At 38.8% G+C, this 2,087-nt stretch overlaps 1 protein-coding gene across 1 annotated transcript; it reads right to left on the bottom strand.

The window, feature by feature from the left end:
* Positions 1-246: 246 nt before the first annotated feature.
* Positions 247-1,559, bottom strand: LOC134910973 (putative nuclease HARBI1). Its single transcript, XM_063919366.1, has 3 exons — positions 800-1,559; positions 345-710; positions 247-260 (listed from the first exon to the last, which is right to left on the bottom strand). The coding sequence occupies exons 1-3, from the start codon at positions 1,557-1,559 to the stop codon at positions 247-249; spliced, it is 1,140 nt and encodes a 379-aa protein (XP_063775436.1).
* Between the last annotated feature and the right edge of the window lie 528 nt (positions 1,560-2,087).

Here is a 2,087-nt window from a genome sequence, read left to right as displayed (position 1 = left end):
CATGGAGTCAAGGTAGCAGCAAAAATTATATTTAAAAAAAACAAAAACACAAACTTAACATAATTGAAATAGCAACTTCATTCACATCATAACTAATATACAAATTTCATACCTGATGGGATATACATTTTTTAAAAAGCCTCCAACTAGTAAATTGAAAAATAAACAAAATGCGCTTCAAACAGCAAACAAGTAAAACCAAATGGCCATATTTTAAACAACAAGGGCCAAACTCAGATGAAAATCTCAAGCACATTCTTCTGCAATAAAAAAATAAAAAAAAATTAGTATGATCAGTATCTAACAAGCACAAACAAATTGAAAGGCAATTAAAAAAAACTCACCAGTGAAGAATCCATCTATTAGTGTTTGACGAGCATCACCTCCATCATTCATACCCTCAAGTGATGCTGTGCAAATGTCCGAATCCGGCCAAACACCTGGATCTATATTCTCCGGATATCGGTTTGCAACACAAATGTTATGTAAAATGCAACAAGCATTAACTATATTGCAAACTTTATCCGGAGAATATAACAGCGTACCCCCGGACCTGTCTAAACAGCGAAACCGGGATTTAAGCACACCGAAGGTCCTTTCAATTACACCCCTCGATGTAATGTGCGCTTTTTGGTACATATGCTCAGCATCACTATCGGGATTGGACAATGGGGTAAGAAGCCAACTCTTGTTAGGGTATCCACCATCACCTTTAATATATAAATGGGTGAAAAAATAAATAAATAATAAACCACAATTAAAAAATTTAAAAATCAGATTTAAAAAAAAAAAAACTCACCCAACAGCCACCCATCCGGCATGTTGCAATCTTCAAAATCACGGAACACGGATGACTGGCTCAAAATAAAGGAATCGTGGGCCGACCCAGGGAAGCCCGCAAAAAGATTGGTTATTTTCAATTTGGCATCACACACCATCTGAACATTCAAGGAATGGAAAGATTTTCTATTACGAAAACACTCTTCCATTTGCCTTGGTGGTGCGATCGCCACATGAGTGCAATCTATCGCGCCCAGAACATTGGGAAAGCGTGATTTCTCAAAAAAATCCAATTTGACCTCCCTCCATTCGCTGACAGTGCTTGGAAAATGAATAAACTGGGTCGTTAATTTACGGAAAGCCGTACAGACCTGAGTTAAAATACGCGACAATGTGGGCTGTGAAAAACCGACTGTTTGGGACAAAACTGGCTGGAAAGTGCCAGACGCAAAATAATGTAATGCAGCCAGCAGTTTAGACATACCACTGACTGCGTGATTAGTGGGCACCCGTGGTTCAAGGTCCGGCTCCACCAAGTCATACAGCATATGGATTGAACGAGAGGATAAGCGAAAGTTCTTAATCACATCCTTCTCGGAGAAGTCTGCCAGCACACGCCTACAACGATAGTTACGTGGGCGTAGGCGTGGAATTGAAACGCGCTCTACCTCACCACCTGGAGCAATTGACTGATCACCTTCCTCACCTGTCCTGTCCTCCTGTGTCACAACAGCAGCCTGGATCATGAACATCCAAACTGTATCAGTGAATGGCTCCATGATTGTAGACAGAGCTAAAAAGTTGTCAAGTAATAAATCCGCAAACTAACCGCAAAAAAACGTATCCAACAGCAGACTGCACAATTGCTGTGTTTCTCCTTGAAGTCCCAAGAGAGGAGTGACAGATTCCTGTCAGAACTGGAGCAATGCATCCTGGGGACTTTTGCATTGCATCATGGGGATTAATATTACAGTAACCAAAATAATTATTTCAAAATGCTTTTAAAAATATAAAAAAAGATAAATAATAAAAAAAAAAACATTGGGCACTCTTTTAAAAAAATAAAACAACTAAACTATTGCCTTTTTGCAGCAAAAAAAACCTTTAAAATATATTTCACCTACTCAGCAGTAGGTGAAGTAAAATGGCGATAAATACCCGTCTAAACGACCGAAAAAAATCGGTTGCGAAAAATTGAATATCATTCCGCGATAAACCTATCTTTAACCATTGAAAATCGGTTACGGGCGAAAGCAAAAACTAAAATACACATATCACCCGATAAACACGTAAATGAAGATACCGAT

This window comes from Pseudophryne corroboree, chromosome 4 (assembly GCF_028390025.1).
Source record: "Pseudophryne corroboree isolate aPseCor3 chromosome 4, aPseCor3.hap2, whole genome shotgun sequence".
Taxonomy (NCBI): domain Eukaryota; kingdom Metazoa; phylum Chordata; class Amphibia; order Anura; family Myobatrachidae; genus Pseudophryne; species Pseudophryne corroboree.
The sequence above is the reverse complement of the archived record's forward strand: the minus strand, read 5'-3'. Positions and strand labels throughout refer to the sequence as shown.

Coding starts and splice junctions, on each gene's coding strand:
- LOC134910973 (XM_063919366.1), bottom strand. CDS start 1,559: ATGGAGCCATTCACTGATACAGTTTGGATGTTCATGATCCAGGCTGCT. Junction 711..799: donor GCCGGATGGGTGGCTGTTGG/GTGAGTTTTTTT, acceptor TATATATTAAAG/GTGATGGTGGATACCCTAAC.